The sequence below is a fragment of the Cebidichthys violaceus genome, unplaced genomic scaffold (genome assembly GCF_023349555.1).
Source record: "Cebidichthys violaceus isolate CVI_PGR_0920_01 unplaced genomic scaffold, fCebVio1.0.p SCAF_12, whole genome shotgun sequence".
Taxonomy (NCBI): Eukaryota; Metazoa; Chordata; class Actinopteri; order Perciformes; family Stichaeidae; genus Cebidichthys; species Cebidichthys violaceus.
In genome coordinates, this window is record NW_027176285.1 from 1342501 (window position 1) to 1368714 (window position 26214).

General features: G+C 42.4%; 2 protein-coding genes across 2 annotated transcripts in view; both read left to right on the forward strand.

Annotated features, from left to right (window-relative positions):
• urm1 (ubiquitin related modifier 1) overlaps positions 1-2610 on the forward strand; it is a 10021-nt gene extending 7411 nt beyond the window's left edge. Inside the window, exons 4-5 of the mRNA XM_068705486.1 lie at positions 1234-1282; positions 1906-2610. Coding sequence (XP_068561587.1) covers positions 1234-1282; positions 1906-1974 — 118 coding nt within the window. The 3' untranslated portion in view covers positions 1975-2610. The remainder of the gene's footprint in view (positions 1-1233; positions 1283-1905) is intronic.
• Positions 2611-16050: 13440 nt separating this feature from the next.
• On the forward strand, positions 16051-25067 carry cercam (cerebral endothelial cell adhesion molecule). Its single transcript, XM_068705847.1, has 12 exons — positions 16051-16441; positions 17487-17597; positions 18074-18191; positions 18396-18530; positions 18682-18886; positions 19055-19174; positions 19309-19385; positions 19476-19582; positions 20017-20149; positions 20701-20828; positions 21459-21662; positions 23052-25067. Exons 1-12 carry the CDS (start codon positions 16239-16241, stop codon positions 23284-23286), a joined length of 1776 nt encoding a protein of 591 aa, XP_068561948.1. The 5' UTR covers positions 16051-16238; the 3' UTR covers positions 23287-25067.
• Positions 25068-26214: the final 1147 nt, after the last annotated feature.

A 26214-nucleotide genomic window follows, 5' to 3' on the forward strand; every position in this document is an offset into this window, starting at 1 on the left:
TGTTTGTGCTCTCAGGTTCCTCACGTCTCTCATTGACGTCATAGAGCATCAAGGTGGAGAGAAGCTTATTTGAACTGCTCCAGGCATCGTCTCCCCACCCACATTACCTAAATAGTTTCCTCTGTGGCTTTCAGAAGTGAAACACACCAACATATGTGAAGAAGAGTGCACCCATAGGTGTCTGTCCCCTCGCCCCCAGTGCCCTCTCCTGAAGGGTGGGGATTATTTTAGGCTTCATCTCTACGTTATTTTTGGGACGCCATTAATTGTCAGTGACGGTTTGTTTCCCTCCACGATCTCTCTCCTGTTTTACTCAGCCACTGTATGTCTCTTTTATTAAAAAGAGAGAGAGAGAGAGATATTCAGCCCTTTTCTGAGTTTGTGATTGATAATACATGTGCTTGATGCATAATTGCAGATCAGAGCAGTTTCAATGTGCATAGCATTAATGAGAATAACCCCAAAGTGCTTGTTTATGACCTTCTAAGGGCTGTAACATAACACACACGCATGCAGCCACAGATACTGTTGGATGTGTTATCATATCAATATACTGGTTGTCTATTCATTCCATACTGTGAAGTGTTGACAATAGAAACGCCTGAATATTTTTCTCTGGGCTACATTTTGCTATTGAAAAATAATAAGAAATCAAATATTTCTTTTCCAGTTAGGTGTAGTCATCACTTATCTTTTACTATTATTTTTGACTTTGCTTATGACTGAATGACAGACTCCTGTGACCCGATGCACCAGTTAAAGACTTAGCTTTAAGTGTAATAATTAGTACTAATTTAATAAGAAGTAATACATATTTCTTTTCTTTTTTTTTTTTAAATATAAATACAGAAATGTTCTGCCCAATAAATAGAGGAAGCTCTTTCTCTTTTGTTTAACATCAATACAATCTGTGTTGTAGTGCTTCTTTCATTCATTTAATTATATTTCAAAACAATTTTAATTAGTTTTTATTGGATGCAGGATGCAGATTTTTTTTTTTTTTTCTCTTATTGTGTTTGTGTTTTTTTCTTTATGTGCATCTATGCAGGCATTCTGTTCTCCCGGTATATGTATGTGTATATATATATATGTGTGTGTATATGTGTGTGTGTGTGTGTGTGTGTGTGTGTGTGTGTGTGTGTGTGTGTGTGTGTGTGTGTGTGTGTGTGTGTGTGTGTGTGTGTGTTGCCTTTGGGAAATGTGTCTGACTCAAAACGGTGTGTTTTCCCACAGGAGGCCTGGGATACTGGTGCTTATCAATGATGCAGACTGGGAGCTAATGGTGAGCTCTGGGAGCCATGTTCACTGTCAGATGGTGGAGAGAGAGAGAGAGAGAGAGAGAGAGAGAGAGAGAGAGAGAGAGAGAGCTAGATATAGTGTGTGTGTGTGTGTTTGTGTTTCCAGTAGCTTGTAAAAACATGCCATATTTTTCATTTTAAGCTCTTCTAACCTGTGTTGACTGATGTTTCCATTGTGGTGTTAAATGACTGGAGATCATGTCCCCATGCATAGATCCCTCTATACAGCTAGCATGTGATTCAGCACTGTGTGTGTGGGGGGGGGCAGGTTAGCTGGTTAGCCTCACTGATACTGAGATTGCTCATTTTCTGAGTCAATGTTTCATGTAACGTGAAAGCAGCTGCAAGACAGGTTCGTCCTTGGGGTCTCATATCTGAACACATATTTACACGCACACACACAGAGCCAACGCTTCAATTTCAACCCATTGATTCAATTACAGGACGCAACACAGGATGTAAATGAAATGAAAAGTTTGTCATTGATTGGACCCCAGTGGGAACACGGGAGCAATACGCACATCTGTATTAGCGAAGGCAGATATTCCTCCTTTGACTTGCAGAGATGTGTGAATATTGAATGCATTGTGTGTTTTGTGAACCTCAGGGGGAGCTGGACTACCAACTACAAGACCAAGACAACGTTGTGTTTATTTCTACTCTTCATGGAGGATAGCAAATAAACGATGAATCCACAGCACAGCATATCCTCGTCTGTAACGGCCTCTTCTCCACATCCTCTGCACTCTTCACCCCCGCATCTCAACAACACTCCACCCCATTGGTCGCTGTGGATGTGTCAGCCTGCACCGGACCGGGATCGACGTTTGGTCCACGGGAATGAGTGGAAATTCAGAGATTAATACCAAGAAAAATATGGAAACTGTGAGACGGGAATTCTGCTTCTTAAAGTCAGATTTGATGAAGCTCTGGTTGTTCTGGCCGACTCACAGGTGCAAATACCTGCTTTGGTGTTTAAACATCTCCCTGCCTCCTCAACGCCAGCATAAAAGACAAAAAGATCTTGTTTTACAATAACATTTATTTATACCCCAGAAGCAGGTTATGGATGCTTCATGTGGGGCTGCAGTTGTTGACAAATAGTTAATGAACAGAAATGTTCTGACAATGTTTACGAGTACATTATGGTGTGTTATACAGTGTTTATATTATGCTTAGAAATGCTAATTGCTGGGGTTAAAATACAATGTTTTGTTTTTTAGACCGATGTGATGTCATTTTTCTTTATTCTAATTGTTGTATTTTTTCCTCACAAAATGAAAGAAAGATTAAAAGCTTTTTTTGTAAAAGAGATTGAGTCCTGAGTGATACTGACTTCTCAAAATAGTATTTATATCAAAAATATTTAACAATATATATTTACTTCAAAGGAGCGAATATTTATATTAGTATGAAATATTCCAGTTGTGAGCACAGTGGTGAAATACGCATTAATTATACAATACATTGTGGACATTTAATTCCTATTGCATTTCTACAGCTGTTAACTGTCGTCTATGTTATGATTATTGTATATAACGTTTATTCTCTTACAACTCCCTCAAACCACATCCTGTGTTTCTGCGCTGAATGAACCACAACGTCTCTCTCGATGCCAAAGAACAATCTTTACTGCAGAGATCCACAGCACCCTGTCCAACACGCGGAGGCCTATCCAAACGTTTTTCTCAATTAGGATTTTACATCACGCTTCGATTATTCCTGCTGGTAGCAAATATCTGATCGATCTAAGCCCGGCTCTGTGATCACACTGCAGTTTTAGGCTGATTAGACGAGACTTGTGGGAGATTTTACCGTTCTACAGCCCCACTCAGCTGGAATATGCATAAGAGTGTGTGTGTGTGTGTGTGTGTGTGTGTGTGTGTGTGTGTGTGTGTGTGTGTGTGTGTGTGTGTGTGTGTGTGTGTGTGTGTGTGTGTGTGTGTGTGTGTGTGTGTGTTGGTGGGTGGGTGGGGTGTACAGAACCACTGCGGGAGGTCGAGGTCTAGCCCCCGGGCTGCCCTCCCCTGAACGCCCGGGGCGACCTAAAACCTTTTCTCGGCTGTGGAGTCCGATTTGCAACGGGAAACCGGCCGATAAAGGCCGGCAGAAAGGAAATGCTAATGAGGCTGCGAGGGGGTTAGAGAGAGGAGAAAGTGTAGCACTGTGTCAGCTAGTGCAGGCCTGGGATACTGAGGAGGCTGTGTGTGTGTGTGTGTGTGTGTGTGTGTGTGTGTGTGTGTGTGTGTGTGTGGGGGGGGGGGGGGGGGGGGGGGGGGGGCTTCACTGTGAGGAGATGATCAAAAGGTTCTGCTGGACTTGATGCCTCTCATAGGTCACCACGTTACATTTTTGACCCAAATATTCACACCGTCAAAGGTGGGCTGTTGTAGATTTTAAATCTTTAAACATTTTTATTTTATTGTATCTATTAATGCTTGTACATAATAACTTGAGACACTAGCTTTTACGTGTAAATCAGGGTTTGTACCCACATTTTCTCCCCACTCTTTTTCCATTATTGCGTAAATACGCACTCTCGTTGTGCGTGCAGGGTTTGGACTATTTACCTGCACAGTTTATAGGCAAGTCCACGTCCTGCACACTGATCCTGCTCGACAGCCAGGAGAGATGGTGGCGCTGCTGGTGGTGAGAGAGTCGACCTGGCCTCACCATCAGATCACCAACGTGAATCATAACGACTCTGAGCAGCTCAGGGTCCAGCAGTGGGAATAAAAAGCCCCTGAATCTCCTGTAATAAACAGCCATACAGTAAACACGAGTGACGAGCCATTAAAAATGAACTGCTAGATTATGTTTCTACATAATAGCATTGATTTCATTTTGTTTCTAACAGGCTGACAGCGTGATCATTTTAAGTATTCTTCTGTTACGTCCATCAAATAAAATATATATAAATATTTATCCCTAATTTTTTCGATTATGTTGACCAAAGCAACTGTTGCCATATTTACTCTCCATCGTGTTTTGCACCCATAGTTTTCCTGCAGTGACTCTGAAGGCACGTTAGCTGAACAAAAACTCTGTAGTTAGAAATATAAAACTCAAACAATCTGCCAAATAACTCTAAATGAGAAGTATGTTAGCATCTATATATCGCCACAATGAAAATGTGACAGACTCAGCTTTATTTTGTATTTTTTTTACCACTGAACCTGCTGATTATTTGTTAATTAAAAATAAGCTTTTTATTTAAAAAATAAAATGTATTCGTGTTATGCAGTTGTGTTTTGTTAATACGCAGAAAAGCACGTGCACAAATAAAAAAAATGTAATAAACAATTTAGAGTAATTTAGAGGCGACTGATAGTCTGTAAAATAAGAGAAACAGCAGCTGAGTCCATTTCACACAGAGGTGATGATGCACTGATCCCCTGGAATTAAGAGATGTTAGCCTTTAATGTTCCACAACAACAACACACACACACACACACACACACACACACACACACACACACACACACACACGTTGGCTGTGTGGATGTACTGTTGTTTTCAATTACATGCTGAGCCTACAAAAAAAACCTTTACAAATATATTTGAAATAAGAAAATATTTTAGTGGTAATATAGTATATTTTTTATGTTTTTACATTATTCGTTAATAACTTCAATATTTTTAGATATATTTATACGTTTGAATGATCAGTCATTCGTCGTTTGAAAATGAATAATTATAATTATTGTTAAGCGGTAAAAAAAAAAAAAAAAAAAGGTTAAATAAAGAAAAGAATGAAAAAAGTAAAACAGATAAAAACACCGAGAGGGCCATAAGTGTCCCACGTGATTTATCAGTGACGCTGTTTGGCTCCAGAGATTTGAGCATCAGTCTTCAGGCCTCTTGTGTTCTCCAGAGCTTTTTACAGAAACTGTAACACGTGAATATGTATAATCGATAATACTACCTTTGACTTCCCCAAAGAAGCACGAAATGCGTTTTTAAAATGGTGTTGAGTAACATATCTCTGCTTAGCATGCCTTCTTGTAGGACGCACTTCAGACTGTGTCTAATAGGCTCTAAACCTGCTCTTTATATATTCATACATCAGATGGAATTCTCTAAGAATTCAAAGGTAGCTGTTGACGTTCCTCTCTATCTAATTCTCCTCGTTCATTCCTGTTCATTCTCCTCGTTCATGACTTCATGCCTCCGATGGTCCAGGTCGTGTAGCTCGTCTCACGTGCGTCTGTGCTGCATGCAGGCCTCACTCTGCCAGCACTCAACTCACCGCTTCCTACTATTTGCCAAACACAGTCGATACATCGATGCCTCCGGTCGATGCTTTGCCATTTAAAACAAACACTCTTGATTAGATCTTCGACAAAGTGTAAATACCAATCGGGCCAAACATAACGCGCATCTCGAAAAACACATTACACGAGGCAGAATGAGGTTTCCTCCACTTTATTGGCCCAGTCCCGCGTCCGTTTCCTCCACAGCACGGACGTGGTTTGTATCTCACCTGAAATGAGACAGTTACACAAAACAAACGGAGACTAAAGACCGCTGTGTCGCCTCCTTTGTGGTTTCGGAGGCCTACTACATTCTTGATGTGGCGTTTGGCCAAAGCCAGCAGTGATGAATGTGAGTCTGCAGCAACAGATGTCCATACACAATTCTTGGGGTTGAATTTTGAGTTGACTCAAGAATTGCGTTTGGACAATCAGTCGCTAAAGACTCTGTATATCCTCTGCCAAGATACAACAACAAAAAAAAGACGAAATCAAGCATTTGGTTATTTAAATCACAAAGTGAGCGCGGGTCGTTATTGTATAGGCCCATGGCTGCACCTGCCACGGCTGCCTAAATGATGCCCTTTGACAGTATTGGCTGCGACTGACACTAAAACCTGTTTTCTCTCCTTTTTTCTTCTCCTACACGATCGGGGGTTGCAGCACTGTGCATTATTTGTGACATCCTCGCTGCTCAGCACTGCCCCGGATTCGGCCTCTTGAAATAAATCTCTCTGTGCATTTCCAACTCTGAGCTGTTTCAGCACAAAACTAAAACCTTTAAGATATTTTTTTTTTTTTGCGATGAAAAAAAAAAGCATGTCTTGAGCACGTTCCGTTATTCAGAAGCGGATCCCTCTGTTGTTCTGACACATAGGAAGAAACTCTATCCTTTTCTGTTGCATTTGTTTGATAATGCTAAGCAGGCATTGTTGCAGCCACGATCACTTTGTGACTTCTTTTTTCTACTGCTGTTTGAAACACTCCTATTTCCTACTTCCTCTCATAGTTGCTGTTCTGTGTCCGTGTCTTTTCACTGGTTGCTAGTTGTAAAGTTAAACCCAAGTCTGTCCAGATCTCTGGGCCCTTAAAATGGCTGAATGGCCATTGCATCTTTAAGTAAAATGTCATCTCCTTTTGGTTCACCAGAGAATCTCACTTTTAAAGTGTCTCATAGAGGACGAAACAAAAAGAGAGGAATCAAACAGCTGAAGTGGACTTCATTTCAATTTAAAGTCCGAGGTGAGAACGTCGGCAAAACGCCATTTCTGCACCTGTGTACTGTCATCGATTTAGGGAAAGACTGTTCAGTTCTGGTGCCTCAAGCTGCACAATGGCTTTCCACGGATGTTGAATTTTAAAAAAAACAACCCTCCGATTTGAAGAAAGGCACTTGGAGCGTTTGCGTTCTTTCCTCTGGTGTTTTATAGCGGTTGATGAAATCGAAATTTAAAAATGTAAAAAAAGGAAACCCCTTAGTTCCCGTTGGTGCGTCCTCGGTTCGGTTCCCACGTCGTGCGTTCTCTCGGATCTCTCTGCTCCTTCCAAAAGCCCCCCAGCGAGCAGCGGCGTTGGATGGTGGCACACAAAAAAAAAAAAAAAAAAAAGAGGCTGAGCGGCGGGCTTCGTACACTCCGGTCAGACGCTCGTGCCTTCCTCCCATCCTTCCTTTACGGGTCTCTCGGACTGACTGAGTGCGCTGCCTGGATGGATGTCTCTCTGCCCTCCTGGCTTTTTCTTTACGCGGCTCCAACAATAAACGCTGCGGCCGCAACGCAAGGCGGAGAGAGAGGAGTGGAGAAGGTCCTCGCTTGGTACTGAATTTGAATAACACCACGGGGTGATAAATGTCCATTGTACTGCTTAAGTAATGAATCTCCGCTGTCCTCTGTGTCACACACACACACAAACGCGCGCGCACGCACACACACACGCAGCAGCTGCGATGAGGGACCAGCAGCCCCTCTTAAAGACACAACAGCCCTATTTTCTACCCCAAAAAGAGATTACAATCCCGACACTGTTTACTCTCTGACCGCACTGCATGACGTTTAGTGTTTGTCTTGTGCCCCCCTCTCTTGTGTGCGCAAACTAGTGCAACGCTGTAACCAGGCACTTAGGGCATAAAGCGGTGCCTTCAGCGCCCATGTGCAGCCATTCTGCTGCAGAAAGGGCAGCCTTACTGTAGGCCTGTGAGGCAAAGCGTTGTCCCGGAGTGACAGAAAATGAGTCGATTATATGACGCGCGTGTGACAGGCGATTGAAGGCGCTACAGAGACCAAATTGCACATCTTTATTTATACAGCGCAGTTCATACAGAAAGATGGAATCAAAAGCAAAACAAAGAAAAAAAATCGCACAGCTGCAATGGTCATTGTGTGTATAGGCTTAGCCTTGCATTGCACTTGTCATATTCCACTATAAACTCCTATTACGTTACACTCGTGCAACTGCTTTTATTTATTTTAAAGCGCCAAGGTTCCATATGTTGGCCCTCCAGTGCACCTGGTTCCACCGTGAACACTGTGACTAATGAGATCAGTTTAAGTCCTTTTTTACAAGCATTAAAACTAAAACAACAAAAAAAATGAAAGCGGAGGGTGTTCTGTTTCTATGCCCCATAGAATTGCATTTTTAAGCACTGTGAAAAATGTTCACGCGTAAACCGGTTTTTGTATAAACACGTGAGTATGATTCCAGAGGTGAGAGGAGTTAAGCTCGTGTCTCTTTCTCTCTGGAATCTGACTCAAGCCCATCCTCATGTCGTGCATATCAGCAGTTTTGAATGCTGCGTTCGCTCTGCAGCTTTTTGATGCTTACAAACGCGACCTCCTCTCTCTCTCTCTCTCTCTCTCTCTCTCTCTCTCTCTCTCTCTCTCTCTCTCTCTCTCTCTCTCTTTCTCTCTCTAATAAATCATCCTGTCTGATCCCGCCCCGGGCGCAGGGGATCCTCCTCTTTAAAGCTCAATCCGTTTTTTTTCTCCCCTTTTCATCCTTGTGAAGAAGCCGAGTTAACCTCTGCTGATCCTCAGGGCCAGAGCCCCTCTCAGCCCCAGCCCGCCTCTCATTCAATCAGCCAGTCACTCATTCATTGCTCTTTTTTTTTTTTTTTTTGAGTGGTGAAAAGCAAACCCCTCCATCTCCAATCCCCTCTCTCCCTCTCTTTGCCTTTTCACGCTGGGACTCTTCCAGAGGCGGGAAACCCAGTAAGAAGTCAAGAGGGTCTCCTTTCCCTCTCACCTTGACACCCCTCACTTACTCTGGGTTATGGATCTAGAGAGTTTGAACACTCTCAGCACAGTGCTCAACAAGTTACGCCTGAAATGTGGGATCAGTTGCAGAACTACATGTTTGCTGTTTGTGGATAAGACTCATCTTCAAATGAGAAATATATATATTTTTTCAGACATCAAAACAATTAGATAAATTATCTTTTTTAAGTGAAACGGACCACTTTAAGATCAAGTCCCTTCAAACTGCTGATTCTTTATTTCTATAAAGTTGACTTAATAAACACTGCTGAATGTGAAAAGTTGTCCGACTAAATAAATAAAAACATTGTATCAAATGAATCTAAGAATGAATGAAACATTTGAAACACTATCAACTGCAGTTGTTGAATCAGATCCTTTTAGCTCAGTAGCTTTCATGTTGGCTGTTAGTCTTGCTGGTGTATAGTAGGGGTGTGTGTGTGTACACACAGAAACAGTAGGGGACCGCTGCACTCCACGCAGGGGCCACTGTGCCTCCCTCCATTCACAAATCAATGTTTAACCCGCTGGCTAAAAGGCCTGGCAGGGGAGAGGGAGGCCCAGTCGGCGGGGTGGGCTGTGAAACCATCCCATCGAGCGACGGAGAGGAGAGAGAGGACAAAGGGAACAGGGGAATCCTCAAAATACACCTCCTCTGGTGAAGGCATCTCCTCCCTGCTGCTAGGGGCACGGCTGTAGAGGAAGGAGAGCACAGGAGAGAGGTTAGCGAGAGAGGCAGTGCTGTGGCGGGGAATGTCAATGACATGTATAGGGGAAGCATGTTTTGGAGCAAGATAGGATATAGAGTCAGATGGACAGAGAGGTAGATTGGTTTGAGAGCTTCTGGACAGGCTCAGTGGACAAACACATGTCCATCCAGATATGCACCTGCTGCTGTATTCTCTGAAAAGATAGTTATGAGAGCAGCGGCACCCTAATTTCACCCAGCAGCCGTGTTACGAACGGTTCATCGGTACTGGCAGCTCGCAAAAGTTTGTGGAGAAAATGTGAGAGAGATAGGCAGGAAATATGATGCATAACTAGGGCTTCAAATGAGCCAGACGGCAAAGTCAGGAAGCCAATTATAGAGAGACATAGCAATCTTAAGGCCGTGACACACAAGAGAGACGGTCCTATCTCTCACTATGCACTCATTCTGTGTCGTACGGTCTCATATGAACATGCACCTTTTTTTCTTTTTGCACATTCATTTACTTCCAGGCTGCAATGTTGCTTATGGGTGAAATATTGTATGAGTTTTGGAGGAAGAAATCTCACACCACTGGTTGTTTTTTACGATCCATCCACATGAAATGCAAGCGAACCCCAAGTATTTCTTGGTGTGAAAGAAGTTGACTCATCAGAGATCAGGCTGTGTTGCTTGTAGCGCTGATGAAAGGCTGGATCGTAGAATAGATCATCACCAAGTGGCGTAATAGCTGAGATTAAAAGATTAAAAGGAAATTCTCGTAGAAATGCACAACTGAATGTCCTGTTTCTCTCAACTCCGACCAGTACACACTCCTGCTTCTCCTCTGCCACCCTACACACACACACACACACACACACACACACACACACACACACACACACACACACACACACACACACACACACTCCTTCCCCCCTAGCATGCCGCTGCCTAAACATCCCCCAGAATTCTTTGACAGTGGCTGCGCTGTTGCTTGGCAACGAGGCGACGGACAGCGTCATCCAGGGAGTAACAGAGAAGATGAGAAGCAGAGAAGTCTACACTAATCTCACCATTACTTTGTAGAGATCACAGGGCTCCAGAGTGTTCACAAACACCCTGTCATTTGTTATTGTAGGTCGGTGTTTAAGGCACTAAAAGATACAGAAGGGAACCGGCCTCTGAGCAGATGTGCAATATTGAGATTTCTGTGAGTTTTTAGTAAAAGTAAAAAAAGCTGAAATTCCTGAATCATGCAGAGTAAAGATCCAAACATCTCATTATCCAGAGATTTGTTTTCTGTTCAAAATCTCTACTTCACTTTACACCATGATCATCATCTGCTGCAAAATCAATCCACTGGGCAGCTATTTTATTTGATAACATTAATATCCAATAATTAAAAAAATCAATTCAAAAATGATCTCTATATATGTCTATAGATATAGACATATATCTATATATATATATATAGACATATATCTATATCTATATATATAGATATAGATATAGATATAGACATATATCTATATCTATATATATATCTATATATATATATAGATATAGATATAGACATGTATCTATATATATATATCTATATATAGATATATATAGATATATAGATATAGATATATGTCTATATCTATATCTATTGTTGATCTGTTTCATATTCATGGGAGAAGATAACTGACCTCATAATCTCATTATTTCAGGCATCACCAGAGCATTCAGTCTAAACATCAGTTGTGTTTGTGCTGACTAAGTGTTGTTGTGTAAAGTGCACAGGTCATTTCATTACCGAAGCAATTCTGTTGAAGTGCTTGAGTCAAACAGCAATATTGGCTGTATATTGGTGAAAAAATATAAAAAATACCTCCCAACCCATTGGCCTGGTAGGTCAGTGTATCCATACAGCTGCTGTGTTCACAGTGTCCAGTGAGACCACAGTCAGCTCGTCTTCTGTAAGCTTCATGTGTGGTTTAAATATAGTCAGTGTTTTTAAAATCACACTGACTTGTCGTAAACTTAAACATGCAAAAACCTCAAAAACAGTTCAGTGTATTCTGAAGCTGAAGGAGGAACTTCTTTGCAAAAAAACTAAATTACAGATATTATTTTTATTTTAATCAATGTAACTAAATTCTTACTGAATTTGATTTTAGTGCAACAAAATGTGCAATAAAAAAATATGAAATACAGATTTGATGTTATGGATAAAGCCATGATATTTGTGTGTACATAATATCAGTTCTGAAAGAGTTTAAATTTTATGAACCAACTCAAAATAAATAACCACAACTGCGTTCAGTGCTGAAAAGATAAACCGATTAGTGGACTGACAAAAAAACATGTATTGATAAGAAATGCAGATAATCACTCGTTTAATTCATTCTTCTTCTTCTCAGACGTGAAGATCTGCTGGGTTTTGAAGATACAGAGCATCCAAAAACAATAATCAAAATCACCATTAGTCACTATGGATTTTCACACTCAAGTTGACATGAGTTGAGATAAAAACAAACACACACATGACTCCTTAAATTGTGGAAATGTCCTGAGATACATGAGTTGACATGGGAGGAGGGGAGCAGACAGAGGGAGGCATCTGTAGCTGCTGAGTAAGAGGGTGTGTGCCGCGGCTCAGGCCCTGAGTGACAGGTATTGACCCGCCCAGCCAAAAGACGTCTCTGTGGGAACGCTATTGATTATTGCCACAGCAATAAAGGTCCCGGAAGCTTGTGAGAATGTCACGACTCTCTGCTGCCTATAGCTGCCGCTGGTCCCGACACACGAAGACAGAAGCACTTTTCACTGTGACACATCCGTGACTCGCTCGCTCACCTCCTGCCTGACCAAAGAGAGAGTGGTGTCGTCTCCGTTTGCATGAGTAGCTCCAAAAAAACCAAACATTTGCCCACTTATATTCAGTAGAATCATGCGGATAGTTTTTGTTTATTCTGCTTGAATTTTGAGATATTTGTCATTTAGATTTCTGCTGCCACTCCAGTACAATGGAGGTGAATGGCATTTTATTCATGATGTTCCCAGCAATGGAATATTACAGTTAAAAGAAAGTTCAGCAGCAACCTGTCCTTCTAGCATCATTGTCCATGCTACTCTGGATGATTAGCAGAATCACTTCACTATTTCGTCACAGCAAGAACTCTGGATTATCCAGGACTTTTTCCAAATTCTATTCACCTCCATTGTATTGGGGAGGAGGCAGAAATCTCAGGGCTTGATATTTGAAAGCCTGCACAAATAAAACCAAAACCGAATGACTCGACCACTAGAGACAAGTGAGACAATCTGTGTTTTTGTTATTTGGGTGATCCATCCATTTAAGACAAGTACAAGCCTCAATATCTGCAGTTTATCCGCCTTTTCTTTTTTTTTTCCCAGTCTCTCGTTTCTGCAATCTGGTCAAAACAATGAAGATTTCTCCTTTCTCTCTCCCTCTGTCTTTAATTCACACACTCCCCCCTCACACACACACACACACACACACACACACACACACACACACACACACACACACACACACACACACACACACACACACAAACAAACGCCATCTCCACCCTTGACCTCGCAGTGAAAAGTTATTGCACCCGAGGTTGAACTTTCCCAGATCTGCCTCCGCAAACCGATGCTGGGAAAGTGCCCCTGACATACGTGTGTGTGTGCGCATGTTTGTGTGTGAGTGTGGCAACACTTGGGGTGTCATGAATAGGAGAGATTTGACCCTCAACCCCCCTGACCTGTCCACACAAACGACCCCTTTAACCCAACCCCGCTATTGTCCGCCATGACTGCCTTCGTGTATTCAGAGAGCCCGCCAAAGGAGTCAAAATTCATTATATACCACTTTGCTTATTATTTTCCACCCACATTTATGTCTTTATGCTGCTCCCCCGTTTCTTCACCATTCTTTCCATCGTGCTCATTCTCTTTCTCCGGCTCCCATCCCTCCTCTTACTGCTCCTCTTCACAGTCGACCTCATCTTCTGATCTTGAATCTCCACTCGAGTGCTGAGCTGAGCTGAGCATTAGTACTAAATTATTTGCATACTTAAATTCATTTCAGATTTAGCCTTTCTGAATTCTCAGCTAGAAATGTACCGCTGTAAAACATCCCATCTTTTATCATTTTATACTTGAAAATAGTTTTTGTATTCCCCCCCAAGCTGCTCCAATATGTATTTTTAGAAAAGCATTCTTCTTCTGATGAATTTCTTGTATGCATACGCTTGTAGTGTGATTGTGGACGGGCTGGAGATGACAGATTTGATATTGTTTCTATAATTTAGATTGTTAGTTTAGTGACACTGTGTGTAATCTATCTGATTTCTAATCCCTAACACGTGTCATTTACTGAAGGAGGGATGTGGCTCGTTGTAAAATCATTTGTGACAATGTTCTCCACAAACTAAGATCATTCAAACTCGCTGGATGTCACCTGGGATGGACTGGGTTATTCCTGTTGAAAACTGTCTCAACCACAGCTGTCAAAGGAATCAAAATGGGCTCGCAGGGGCCTCAAGGGGTCATTGAGGAGGTTCAAGGGGGTCCACTGCAGCAGAACCTGTTGCCTTGTGCGCAGGAGATGCGAGCACATACCAGGTACCACATACTCCTAATAGAGGAGACTATTGAATAGTACATGAGAGAATCTGTTGCCCTGTGGACTGAAGCTGAAGCTGTATTTGTCATTTCTGGCATTCTGGCATTTCTGGCATTTGTCAGAAGCTGTATCCACGGTACCATTCCTGTTCCTTTACTGTTGGCCTTGTTCCATCAGCAAGTGACCCAACAACTAAAGACAATACACCTGTTTGAATCCTCTGGCCTCAGATATGCTGACACTCAACCCTACCTTCACAAACACAGTTTTAGATCCCAGGATCTGAGATTATCTCAGATCCTTTCTCACTTTGTCTTCACTTTCTAAAGTACCTCTCCTGATTATCTGTCATCTTTGTGAAATTTCAAATTGCGTCACAAGTGTGTGTTCCCCACAGAGAGTGCTAATACATTTCTTTTAGCAGCAAATGCAAACAACAACAACAACAACAACAACAACAACAACAACCTCTGTGTTGTTTCCTTGAGATCTCAGAGTGGCTTTCGACACACAGCGGGCCATAAACAGTAAGTGTGATTCACGCAGTGATGGAGGAAATGCTTAAAAATGCAATGTGTAAGATCTGGCCAGAATTCTAGTTTAAAACATCATCAACAGAAAGTGAACAGATTACAGTGTGTTGTAGTGCGTTGCAGAGATCCAGAGATTTGCATTGGCTGAGTTTGTGTTGCTGCAGCTCTGCTAACCGAAGGTCCATCTGCTGGAGCTGCAGCTCGCTCTCCTCCGGGAGAAGTAGCCTCCTGGTGTTGTGGAGGACAAAACTAAACTCTTAGCTGTTTTTCTCGTTTTTTGCCAGTTAATTTCTAGCAGTGTTATTTTGACCGGTTTCAGCGGTTTAGCGTCTTCTTGTCCTGTTGTTCGTTTTAGTAGCTGGCTTCTTTTTCCCCTCTGAGCCGATGACTGTGAATTTAGGTTGCATGTATGGACCCAGTAGAGGTGAAATGCTGCCTTCTGTTTCTTTGGAGCAGGTGGCCGGATCTTACACGCTGCACCTTTAAGTTCAAGTAGCAGCACCACAGTGTAAAAATAGTTACACGTATTTTCAGGAAAATGAACTTGAAGCATCAAATGATGTCATTATGAAGAATGCACATTTTATATTATTACATTTGAACCGCTTTGTACTGCATGCACTGTTGTGTACTTTAACTTGCAACCATGTATCATATTTTGTAATTTGATCATATGCGTTGCAAGTTGCAAACATACTAGTAATTATTGTTGCTGTGCAGTATAAAAAAAATACTCACGTAAAATACTTGTAACTCCAGAAATACTTATGTGCAGTATTTGAGAAAATGTAATTAGTTACATTCCACCATCAGCCAAAGACACCCATAAGATCTGACCTCAGACAGACACTCTGAGTGATGGAGCTTCTATTGGATCAAATCCTCCCTCTGCTGGAGAATCCCTGAAACTGCAGCCACGATGAACACACCAGAAACAACAGTCTACCTCTGATGATGTTCACCAACTTTATCTGATCTCTCTCTCACCAAACTATATCACATGACAGTAAACGGTCCCGCCTAATGTGTAGACTATATACATGTAAAGACCAACTCTGCCTTCTAAATGTGCGTAATGTATCTGTTGATTCACACGTTATGCAAACAATGTCGCATGGAGAAAAGAGCTGCAGCTGGTTTAAAGATATGTTATCTCTTATTAAAATTGTTATTAAAACATTTTTTGTTTTTGTTTTGTTATTTGACACGTGAAGGAATTACTCAGCAGAACGGATTTATTAGTTTGTAGAGGTTTGTCTGACTGGATGTTAACTGCTATACGTCATAGTTTATATCTCATAAGTGTCTTCAGAGATTTACGAAGAGAAACACAATGTTGCCAAATCACGCCTTCATCTTTTCGACAACGTTGTCAGACTTTTCCTTGCGCTCTAAAGCGGAAGTTGTAACGTCGTCTCTCTCTGGCTCCGTTTGGATATGATCTTGGAAAAACAGCGAGCAGGCTCGTAGGAGAAGCCGGGGGGGTTGAAACGTTTGAGAAAAGCCCATTTTTTCTCCTTTTTCTTGGACTGCTGACGCGTCCACCGGGGCGACGTGCTTGTGCTGGAGCACAGAAGCGGCTTCCACCATGTTACTGCACTTTTTAGCTTTAGGGGCCTTCGGTTTCCTCGCTGACGGCTACTTTTCGGAGGAAATGTTCCCGGAGGAGTCGAAGATGCAGCCTCCTACGGTGGTTATCGCCATTCTAGCCAGAAACACTGCTCATTCCCTGCCGTACTACCTCGGAGCTCTGGAGAGACTCAACTACCCCAAAGGTCGCATCACTGTGTGGTGGGTTCTCCTGCATGCACCGCCGGGCTGTTTGTAGAGGGGTCTCCTCTTTCTTTAAACCCACCGTAGCAGCCGTTCAAAAGGTCAATGGCATTTAAATGAGTTTGAGAAAGGAGCAGCAGCAGCAGCGTCCTCCCTCCTCCCCTGTTCCCTCTGAGCCTTTCACTCGCTTCCTACCGTGGACTGCGTTAGTTTCGTGTTTTATTCTCTGCGGAGCTTGTTGTTACTGATACCCTTTCTTAGCACTCGTTTTAATGAAAATAGGACTAACATTAGTGATTAAAACCCATAAACTGAACTGTCCTCGAAGGGTTTTTTTGAGCAGTAAAGGCCTCTGTGGAGTCCTTAAGTGTAGTTTATGTGTCGTAAAGTGACGCCTTATCTCATTTAAAACCCATTCTGCTCGTGCATTTATCGTTTGATTTGATAAAACTGGATCCAACAAGAGAGATCATCTGTTGCTGGGTTGCACAACAGTATAAAATGGATAGTGATAATTATATGACACGATCCATGGCGATGGATTAACAGTAAATATGTGATGCATGTACTTTGTATGGTTAGGGTGTTGTGTTCACAGCAGTGTGTGTGTGTGTGTGTGTGTGTGTGTGTGTGTGTGTGTGTGTGTGTGTGTGTGTGTGTGCAGAATATGGAAGTATACTTTCCATACACACAAAAAAAAAAAAAATCTGTCACAGTATCGGTCATTTTATATCACAATATCAATGTCGTAATAAAGAACATTTTCTAAAAATCAATTGAGAAGTTGTTAATAACAAGAGTGTATCTGTTTTCAGCTCATCCAGCAAATCACATACCTGACCAACCATCATACGTTCACACCATCATGAAGGTTCCTTAACAAATAGTTGAAGTTGTGTAAGGAAAAAGAGATTTGATAGGAATATCATAATGCGATAACATCCTAACTGTAGGCTGCCCCCCCCCCCCCCCGGATGGAGAATGTGTCGTTATGTTTACGTCTTAAAGGTGTGTTGGACTTCAAACACACCGCCTCACGATGTGCTTTCTCTGCGCTCTTCAGGGCAGCCACGGATCACAACACAGACAACACCACGGCCATACTGAAAGAGTGGCTTACCGTCATGCAGAAATTCTACCATTACGTCGAGTGGAGACCGATGGACCAGCCCACGTAAGTCCAGCTGTGTGACTGTGTGGTACTGTGTTTACAGCAGGGATCTGGGTAAGAGAACATCCTGTGTAGATCTATGTAGCAACGTGAACTCAGCTTTTATAACCTCTGTTGTGCAACTATTAACCGTAGCGGATCCACTTAGTTGCCTACAGATAACACACCTTTTCACTTTGCATAGTAAGGAATGATGCAGCACGCCTCTGCTTGTCCGTTCGCCTCGACTGAGTGGACATCCGTCTGAGCTGAAGAGGCCGTTACTGGAAATAATGTGTGCATGCCAATCATACTGCTAATCTGCTTACAGTCACTGAACTCTTTAAACTGTCAGCCCAGCTGTATTTGAAGCTGTGTATAGAATGTTGAAACCATTCCGCCTAATTCAGTTAGTAGTAAATTATGAGATATGAGAAGATGGCAAATCAGTACAACAACATACCATAACGTCCTTATTCTACCTCTCTGTTCTGTTTTAGGTCCTACGCAGGAGAGTTGGGTCCGAAGCATTGGCCCAACAGCAGATATGAGTATGTGATGAAGCTGAAGCAGGCGGCGCTCAACTTTTCAAGGAAACGCTGGGCCGATTACATCCTGGTACTTGATAAGATAAATCTTCTTGTGACGATGAGATTGAAGTCGGCTCCGTCCCTTGATTTATCTGATTTAGATTTGTTCCCTCTTCGCTGCTGTCATTTCATCCAAGAAAAAAAAGTTCCTCTTGTTCCAGAGACACGACTCCACAATCACTCTCCTCTCTTTCCTCTTCTTTCCTCGGCCTCCTCTGTGTCTCCGTTTCAGTACGCTGACACAGACAATATCCTCACCAACCCCGAAACCATCAACCTGATGATAGCAGAGAACAAGTCGGCCATCGCTCCCATGCTCGACTCTCAGGGAGCGTACTCCAACTACTGGTGCGGTATCACTCCACAGGTGAGTGTGCACTTCACACTGATTGATCATCTACTGCAGAGAGAGAAAGGGAAAAGTCAGTCATTGCTGTTGAGTTGGACACATGGGCAGCACACAAAATATCAAGATCCCTCCAACGCATGGCTGTCTGACACCGTCGCTCTCTTTTAAGGGATATTACCGCCGAACAGCAGAGTATTTCCCCACCCGTCAGCGCCACAGACTGGGCTGCTTCCCGGTGCCAATGATCCACTCCACCATGCTGCTGGATTTAAGGAAGGAAGGCATGAAGAAACTGGCCTTCTTCCCACCTCACGAGGACTACTCGTGGCCCTACGACGACATCATCGTGTTCGCCTTCTCCTGCCGGGCTGCAGGTCAGTTAGCGCCTGTTTGTGGTTGTGTCTTTGTAATCAAATCCACTAACACACTTCCTTTGCTGTACAGTTATTATGCGTTTTATGGGGAGAAACCTAAAATGGTACACAGTGAACGTCTCGTTTATTAATTCATTGATTGATTGATTCATCTTTGATGCCACTCAGAGGTACAGATGTATCTGTGTAACAAGGAGCGCTACGGCTACCTGAACGTCCCGGCCAAACCTCACCAAACCTTGGAGGACGATCGCCTCAACTTTGTCCATGTCCAACTTGAGTCCATGAGTAAGAGCAGATTGTGTTCACTATTATTCTTAATAAAGACGGATACTGACAGGGACTACAAATCAAACAAACTGACACAGTGTTGTATGTTGGTTCAGCTTTGGTTTAACTTGTGTTCCCTCTTTGTCAAACAGTTGATGGTCCTCCAATGCACCCCTCACGATACGTCCACATGTTCCCCAAACAGAGAGACCTCATGGGCTTTGATGAGGTAAGAGACGCCTCGTTGTTTTTCTGGTAGAAGCAGCCATTTTTTAGGGAGTCACCGGAGTTAAACAACTGATTGTCCTCCTCTCCTCAGATATATCTGATTAACCTGAGACGGCGTCCGGACCGCAGAGACCGGATGCTGTTCTCTCTGAATGAGCTCGAGATTGACGTCAAGGTGGTCGACGCCGTGGATGGGAAGTGAGTGCACTCTCAGGGAGAGGATGAATACAGCGAGACCGCTCGACTGGCTTAGATAGAAAGAGAAACATCAATATCGAAATAGCAGGTACTGACATAAAGGGACGATTGGAGAGACGGTTGGTGAGAAGGAAAGACATTTCTCTTACATTCCCAGTTCTTGGCATTGGGTTCCCAGATAATATTCTGATATCCGATGCAAATTGTGAATGTCCTCTTTAATATGGCCATTCAGTTATCTGCTCAAGGTTAAACGTTTTAAATGTGTGGTCTTGCTCCAGAATCTGAGGTTTCATTGACATGGCCCCATTTCCAACCGCCCTCTTTTCCCCTTACTCTTGCCCCCTTTCCTTCATGGGAATATAATTACTATAACATCTGTATGTTTGTGTGTGTGTGTGTGTGTGTGTGTGTGTGTGTGTGTGTCCGCACAGTGCACTGAACAGCAGTGACATTAAGATCCTGGGTGTCGACCTGCTGCCGGGCTACTATGACCCGTTCTCTGGACGCACCCTAACCAAAGGAGAGGTGGGCTGCTTCCTCAGCCACTACTTCATCTGGAAGGAGGTGAGAAAACACACACATCACACATGGACGTCTTTACTGGTATGACTTGAAAGTGAGAAGAAGACGGATAACGTCATCACGAGGAGGAAGGATGTCATTCTGATCAAGGGTTGGGATTGGATAGAATGATTCTTCTCTGGAACTCGTATCAATTCTGTTCATCAAATTCAAAGCCTTTTTTAATGACATTCACTGCATTTTCAAGTATAGATAAATTCTAAATAAATGAAAAATGTATTTTGAAGACTGAAATTCAAAGAACTCTGAATGTTGCCATGTAGATAATTAGCTATTCAGCTAATAACTACTCAGACATTTTGTAATTTTGTCTTTGCTATTACAAATAAAGAGATAAAAAGTTTTTTTTAAATTTGTTTCAACTTGGAAATGGACCCAAAAAGGAACACAAGCGTTCTGAATATACCATGTATTCCAGACATGCTCAAGAGTCTCATCCCTCTTTGTCTCTGTCCCGTCTTTTGTTTCTCCATAAGTCTAGTTTTCTCTGTGTTCCTCAATCATCTCTTGTTTTCCCCCCTTTTTCTCCTCAGATGGTGGACTTGCAGATGGACACGGCGCTGGTCCTTGAAGACGACGTTCGTTTCCAGGCCAACTTCAAACGACGGGTCCTCAGACTGATGGAGGAGGTGGAGCAGGTGGAGCTGGACTGGGACATCATGTAAGATGGACATGTTTCATTCACACAGGCAGGGATGGGTGAGGTTTAGGTTGAGTCAATACAGTATGCTCAGAAGTATTGTGTGTGTGTGTGTGTGTGTGTGCGTGTGCGTGTGTGCGTGTGTGCGTGCGTGCGTGCGTGGAGGAATGGGGTCAGAAGGCGGAGGAAAAATTCACATCCGGGAATGCATTGCACATCACTCGTGTGTGTGTGTGTGTGTGTGTGTGTTTCTGTGGTTAAGGTCTCTGCAGGACATCGAAACAAATGTTTTTAATCGAAATCATACCGACAGGATTAGACAAAACCTCAGACACACAGCGAAGGCATTTTGAAACCATCTATCAGCAGGAAGACGGGAAGTGTATCAGCTTCTTTTTATGTGTGTGTTGTGTTTGCGTGACTTTCTGGAAATGGTTAAACACACATGCAGAACAAATGCTGAAAAAAAAAAAGACAATACTTCCAAAATGATTTCTAACACGTGGCAACAAATAACATCAGCGTTGCAGCAGATTTCTGGATGTTTTAGACATTGCCTCATTTCTTCTTCTTCTTCATCTTTTGTTTTGTTTTTCTGTTCTTCGTCTTTCTTCGTCTTTTTTCTCTCACCGTGGCCTAACGGTGCTGCAGATACTTTGGCAGGAAGCAGGTGAATCCCACGAAGGAGGAGGCGGTGGAGAACGTTCACAACTTGGTGATGGCCGACTACTCGTATTGGACTCTGTCCTACGCCATCTCCCTGCAGGGAGCCCAAAAGCTGCTCAACGCTGAGCCGCTGTCCAAGATGCTTCCTGTTGATGAATTCCTCCCCATCATGTATGACAAACATCCCAAGTATGTATGACGACGGCACCGAATACACCGTATTAATCCACACCTCGCACTTTTCTTGTTTTAATCTTGATGGACATGTTGGTGAAATGATTTGGTTGATATTGTTCTGTATCAGTCTTTTTCACATTCAGAGATTTCTATGATAAAACTTGTTTTTCAGCACTCTACAACCGAACCGCCAGACCGATAAATCTAAAAGTGACTTCATAATTGCCACAAACATTCTTCCCATAGTTGCCTAAACATATATAGATATATAGATATATATTTAGCCTGGAGCTGGTAGATTAAAGAGGTATAGTGAAGTCTGTGGTTTCGTTGGAAGAAGTCCGTTTTGGCCGTACTCTCTCTTCTTGTCAGTTTTATGTAGTGCTTGTCACGCCGAATTAGAACACCAAATTTCAAAGGTGGTCTTAAATCTTTGTGAACGTTTTGTTCTCCTTATGATGTGCAGGATTCATGGCAGCATGTCTTTCTGAGAATAATTGCCTGAATTTTGGGCAAAGTGGATTTTTTTTTTTTAGACACAGTGTGGTTGCCAGATATACTTTAGCAGCCAGAGGGGATACAGATGTGTCTGTGGCAGACGTGTGCTCAGCTCTTCTTTAACTACACCAACTCTTCAATACTCCTCTTTCTGAGCCCACACTAACTCCTCCTCTTCCCCCTCTAAACTCACACAGGATGGTAGTTGATTTAATTAGTGGTTTGTTTGTGGTTTAATATAAAGACATTGTCACGTGCATTCATTGCGTCATCTTCAGAACACTTCAGTTTTATGAAAAATACACACTTCACTTCAAGAATCTCTCTTTATTATTATTCATCGTCTGCATCTCTTTGCAGCCCCGACCCAATTTCTAACCCTAATCTCCCTCAAACGACTTTTCTCATCGTCCCACAGTTGTGATCTAGCAGACTAACTGAGACACATATGGGGCACCGACTGTAAGAGATGAAATGCACCTTGGGCTGAGGGGCCTGCAAACCAGAAGGCTTGGCAGTGTCTGTGTGCTCCATCATGTGTGCAAAACTGGCTTACAGCCAACCCACTTTCTCTATTCTCTCTCTCTCACCTCTGTGATTCTAATTCGATATGCTTGACTAGTCGGCAAAGAATGCACAACGACCGCACAGCTCACATCGGTCCTGCCGTCGCCCGCTCACGCTAAGAGCAACTGAACTGTCTTTAAAAATCAGTCTCTGTCTCCATCTCTTGTCAAATCAGTGAATTCCAAAATCATCACAAAATATCAGCATTGACTAAAACAATATAAATGTGCACTAATATTATATCTCTGATGCAGCACTTATATTTAGTACTAGATATATGTTAAAGTCTCGAATGAATCAAATCTATACTCTCTTATCGCTGTTCTCTCTTTGCAGTGAGGACTACAAGTCCCATTTCCCCAACAGAAATTTACAAGCCTTCAGCACACGCCCCCTTGTGGTCCAGCCGTGTCACTACGCCGGCGATCCCCAGTGGGTGAGCGACACGGAGACGTCGACTCTGTGGGACGACGACGCCGTGCGCACCGATTGGAGGGGTTCCCACAAGACCCTGAAAGGGGCTGCGCCGCCCGCCGGCGTGCTGTCGGCGTCCTACAAGGATGAACTTTAGCGCGGGGCAGACGTAGCCGTGGAGAACCTGTAGGTCAAAAGGTCACAAGGTCAGAGAGACAGATGCCGGGGAGAGAAAGTGTTCCCAGACTTTATTTTCAGCCCGCTCCGTGTCGCGCCACCGACGTGCTCGGTGTCGTTTAAACTGGACATTTCAAAGCAGTGGGTGGCCTAGCAGGATATTTTAGGTGGAAAACAACATAAGGGACAGAGTTTAATCGAGGCTGTTTGTAAAGAAATGTATTTGAATACTTCTACAGATGTCAGTCCACCCTCAGACTCTTTTTTATCTTTAATTCAGTCTTTTTTATATTATGAGAGATTATACAGTTTGTATGGCTGATGACAACAGCATTGTTTTTTAATGTATGCTTGTGTTGGTTTGTGTGCTTGTGGTGATTGCATGTTTCTAATGTTAATTGGACAGCATTTAATAGGACAGCGGAGAGGTGACTTTTTATTCGTTCATCTTTTGAGCGCTGACTGAGGCTCCAGTAGCTGCACTGTTACACAACTCCTGGCAAGTCTGGACAAAAGTCTGCTATTGTTATTGAAATGATTTCTTTTTGTTTTCCATTTGTTGGTGTATCTTTTTGCTTATCCATTTCTCCATTTGTGCATGTTTTCCATCAAGAGAGACGCTTGTATTCAACCCAAAGCTATACTGACCCTAGTTCATCTTTCCATTGGTTCTAAAGCTGATGTACCTCATGGTTTCTAGGGACTGAATACGACTCTCTGTGGTACCAGATTCTTTTGTTAGTGGAACAAACCAATTGAATGTTTGCATTTGAACAATTTCAGCCTCTATAACGAGTTTTGAAATATATATATTAAGTCATTCATAGATTAGGTGACATTGCATTGACTCATTAGACTACCATCTCCTCTGTGGCTGTGTTTTCATATTTTTCACTTTTAGCCACAGAAATTGGATTTTAAGGTCAGAGTTTGTATAATATTTATTTCGCACTCCCAATTCTACAACTACCAAAACTATTTATATAGACTTAGAAATGATATAATATGATCTATATTCTTGAGATTATGTTTTATCATGTATTGTGATTACATCTTTTGAAATACACAAGTCATTTTGGGATATAGTTGCATAAAACCAGTCATAAATGTTGAGATGTGAACTCCTGGTGTCAGCTTTTGCAGAATGCTGCTACTTTTTGGGGGAAGAACCGGCTGCTTTGCTCTGTTAAATCTTAGGTTAAAAACATTCCAAAAGTGTCCCAGTTTATTTATTGAATTGGACCCAAACTGTTGCCAAGCCATGCAATTCTGTTCAAACTGCAATCTATTAAAACACAGTCTTTGACCACCTTTTTGTAGCGTCACTGGTCAATGAATGTTTGGACATTTGCAGAGGGTAGCAATGCAAGTACCTGATGATTCTGATGCCCCTCATGGATTTAAATGATCAGTTATAATAAACGTGCTTATATTCCTTAGCCTTGAAAAGCATTTCTAATATGATTTGTATGTATCTATTTACTGCTATTATTAGCGTATCTTTTCCTTTATATGTCTTAATTTATTTGTCGGGGGTTTCTTGATGATGGATGAGTCGCAAGACATTATGCAAAGCAAACAAATTGCAATCGCTTTTATGACAAAAGCCTCTGTGTGCGACACATTTCTATTCAGATGTTATGAAACGGGATGTTAGGATGATTGTATAGCAACGTTTCTGACATAAGTTGATGATTTTCTCATTGTCATTGTGTTTGTGAGTTTTGTATTAGTTAATAAACCAAACCTTCTGTGGACAGAGACGTAGTTAAGTATATGGTCATTTGAAAAAAAAGAAAATGAAGTCACTAGTGTTCAACAGTCATTGAGAGAATATATGACCGATCGTCTTAGGAACCAGGAAAACTTAGTTTCTCAGAACAAGACTTGATAATTTGAGGAGTTTGTGTATTTATATTCATTTTTACACACACACACACACACACACACACACACTTGGCACAGACAAAAGGCTGTATGTAAGCACACACATTAACCCCTAGGCCTACAGCTGTGCTAAATAAAGTTGATTTGACTTAATGTAATGAAATATATTATTTATTTGTAGATATTATTTCCCTCTGGAACACCGTGTCACATGTCAGAATGAATGACATGTAGCTAAAGAAAGGTCACAACATACATGAGATAGGCTTCCTCTACACACTTGCACATGTATGCACATGTCAAGGTGTGTGTGTGTGTGTGTGTGTGTGTGTGTGTGTGTGTGCCATGCTGCACTTAATTACTAGTTAGGCAACTTGGTTATTCAACTACATGAAAGGGTTTTGAAGAAGACAACAAAGGTCAAAGGTTGGTGAACTGTAGACAGCCAGAACACACACACACACACACACACACACACACACACACACAGATAAAGCAGGCTTGGCTGCAGCTCTTGGTTTCAGCTCTCCTGCTCCAGGCTGTATGAACAGGAGAGAACCTCCTCTCACAGTCACAGGAGGGAACCTAAACTCAGCACCTTATTGGCTGCTGGCTTGGAGTTGGGCAATCACGAGGTCAACTTGGCAGGCAGAGCATTGCATATGGCTCAGTGATACAAGGCATAAGGTTTCATAACGCTGTGCTGCTGAGGCAGCGAGGGAGGTTTTTTTATTTGAAACCCTTTCTTCCCCTGCTGCAAGATGACTACAGCCGTGTACTCAATGTCTCACACATACAACCTCTTCATACATGATGTCTTATGCTCCACTTCTGCTTGGGTTAGTCACTGGACTGTGAGGCTTCTCAACAACAGCTGCTACCCTTGACATCCCCCAACACACAGTTTATAAAATTGAATCTAAAGAAAACAACTAACTTCTTTCCGTTCTCCTACGGCATTGTTTTTGTGCTGAACATTCCCATAAAGGATTTACATTTTCATCTCATGTAGATATTAGTT